This window comes from Saprolegnia diclina (assembly GCF_000281045.1).
Source record: "Saprolegnia diclina VS20 unplaced genomic scaffold supercont1.24, whole genome shotgun sequence".
Taxonomy (NCBI): Eukaryota; Oomycota; class Saprolegniomycetes; order Saprolegniales; family Saprolegniaceae; genus Saprolegnia; species Saprolegnia diclina.
The window spans coordinates 536,308-539,088 of NW_008246091.1; the positions used below are offsets into that span (position 1 = coordinate 536,308).

A 2,781-nucleotide genomic window follows, 5' to 3' on the forward strand; every position below is an offset into this window, starting at 1 on the left:
TTCCGCGACAACCGAGAAGCCAAGAAACGCAGCGAGTCGGCCTTTCCGTCGACGCACAAGACGCTCTCGATGCCGTTCTTAACGCCATAAGTGAAGCATTGCACGGTTGTTTTACGGCACACCACTTTGCCATGTGAACGTCGCGACGACCACCGTGATGTTGTCGGTGCTCCGGCGATGCGCTTTGGCGAGCTGCATGAGGGCGTGGCTAGCGGTGGTTGCCGATGTCATGCCGTGCACATGCGCGTGCACAGCCTTGTTGGTCACCATGGCCCACAGCCCATCCGAGGCCAGTACCACCATCGTCTAGTCCATTGGCCATGCCATATTATCCCATTTGGATCATACTATAGCGAGACATACGTGAGCAGGGTGGAGCTCGACGACTGTACACTCGGCGATGGCACGGACAACGCCGACTTGCTTGCAGTCGAGGTCCCCAATCACTTGCGTGCACACGACGCCGCCAGGATACACGCGCAACGGTCGGCCCACGACCCCGGCTTGCCACGCGTCGTGGATCTAGGATAGTACCATTTCCATGCATGCAATCGATTTGCATGGTTGAGACGAGGCGGTACCTCTCGGCACCACCGACGCCAGAGCGGCAACTCCGACGTTGGCGCCCGGTACGTATTGCGGAACGCTACGAACCCGCCGTTGTCGTAGACCAGGGGTTGCTGGTCGGCGCGCGACGCCGTTTGGTCGCGCGAGAGCGGCTCCCAACGCTGGTGACTCATCAAGACGGCGCGCGAGTCGCCGAGGTTGGCGCACACAAGCGTTGGCGACGCATCCCCGTCAAATTGCTCGAGCACGACAACAATCGCGGTGGAGCCATCGATTGCACCGCCGTGACGCCGCGCGAGCTCCAAAAAAGCAGCGTCGAGCCGCCGCAGCGTCGAGGCGAGTGCGTCCGACGTGCTCTGGCCGTACTGCGGGTCCTGGACCAAGTACGAAAGTAGGTGGGTCTTAAGAAAAGTTGCGGCGCGGACGCCACCGTGGCCGTCAAAGACAGCAAAGAGCGACCGACGACGTGCAATGTCACAAGGGGTACGCAGCGGCAGGTCGAGTGCAATGCAAAACTCGTCTTCGTTGTCCTTGCGAGTATTGCCAATGTCCGTAGTAGCGTAAGCGTCGACCACCGTCAACGCCGGCTGCATGTCGTATTTTAATCTCTGGCGCGGCCTAAGACGTTTTATATATTCGTGAAACCTCACTTGGTTCGGCGTCGACGTGGCGAGTGGGTCCCATTGGCTGGCTTTGGCTCATCAGGAGGAAACGAGCTTGCTCTCAGAGATAACACGCGTGTGGGAAGATCGATCGTTCAATACAGTGTAGTCCAACAACACGGATGAAATGATAACCAACGAATCCACACATGGCAAAAACAAATGAATCAACACTGTGGGGTGGATGCAAACTGGTTGTGCGAATAGTTTCTGCGGGGACATGCAGTAAGTGTCGACGGCGCAGAGTTGGTCTTTTCTTTCAGGTCGGTGAAAACTCGACTTTCAGTCCACACTGCTAATTTGCTAGTCGAGTCTTGGACTCCGCTGGGCGATTCCCAGTATCGGTAGCCGCCTTCAAAGCGGCCACTCTGAGCGAGACGCATTTGTCGTTTCGTCTTGTAAATTTCGGACAACTTGTCTTTTTTACCAGCCGTGAAAAGAAAGCCATGCACCCTTGGAGATTGAGCGCTGCAAAATACTCGTTTACACCACGGAAGGATCCGTCGACATCAAGGATCTTCCGGCACTTGCCCGTCGTGCCAAATTATTAAGTGTTGCAAGTTTTGTCACTCTAGTTCAATTCTTACATTATTTTATTCACTTTTATTGTCGGTTCCACATGAATCACATATGAAAGGGTATGCACTCTGCCAGTGTCTTCGCGATGCTGCGAACCACGATTCGGATGCCCAATTCGATGCAAGACAATATTATGTTTCAAACGTATTAGAAACCAACTTCTCGACTGCTCGCCAAGATTCACAGCAGTTTTCAAATGGCACCTTGTCCAGCATGCCGAAAAAGAAGGCGTCGGCCAGCACAACGACAGCGCCGAAAGGTTCGCCCCTTGTCCGCTCAAGTAACACGGCGCCATTATAAATGTGTAGGGTACCGCTCTAGCAAGCGCTCGAGCCAAGCCTGCCGAGTCGTCCGAAGGAGTCCCTGAACCGGCTCAACCGAGTACCGAAACCAAGCGTCGAAGCACGCGTGGCCGTCTCAAGCGCAAGGCATCGGTCGACATGCCAGAAAATGCCAGTCCATCGACATCGATCAAGTACGAGGACACTATGATCTTGGTCTCCAAGATCTGAGCCAATTTGTGTAGCAAGCCGGCGAAGAAACAAGCTACAAAAAGCACCAGCCACCAAGACGACGACGGTGCAACAGGCGCCTCCGAGGTACGAATAGTCCTGTAATGTACGTTGTACAATATGTCATGAGCCGTAGCCGGCAAACGAAGGACAACTCGCAAAGTGGTAGCGGCAGTGCCGACTCCGATGACGATCGCGGCTGCGTATATCCAACCGTGTTCCGGTACGTCAAGCCCCTCTCGCCGCTCTCCCGCGCGCAATTGTCGTCGTCGGTCGACGACGACAGTGGTAGTGCGATTGCTTTGGTTGTGGGATTTTGCATACGTTTGTCGTAGGAAGCGAAAGTTCCGTGTACTTTCTGGACAGCGAAGAAGACGAGTTATCCGATGACGATGGGGGATGGGGTCTCGACCCTCTCGACCGCGCTCAAAGGTGAGAGCTATGAACGCGTGCGCAGACTC

The 2,781-nt window shown here is 55.1% G+C and overlaps 1 protein-coding gene across 1 annotated transcript in view; it reads right to left on the reverse strand.

Annotated features, from left to right (window-relative positions):
- The window catches only part of SDRG_08173 (hypothetical protein), a gene marked incomplete at both ends in the record, with an annotated part of 2,408 nt that extends 1,248 nt beyond the window's left edge, over positions 1-1,160 (reverse strand). The window contains 2 exons of the mRNA XM_008614043.1: positions 364-522; positions 582-1,160. Of these exons, the coding sequence (XP_008612265.1) occupies positions 364-522; positions 582-1,160 (738 nt within the window). The remainder of the gene's footprint in view (positions 1-363; positions 523-581) is intronic.
- Positions 1,161-2,781: the final 1,621 nt, after the last annotated feature.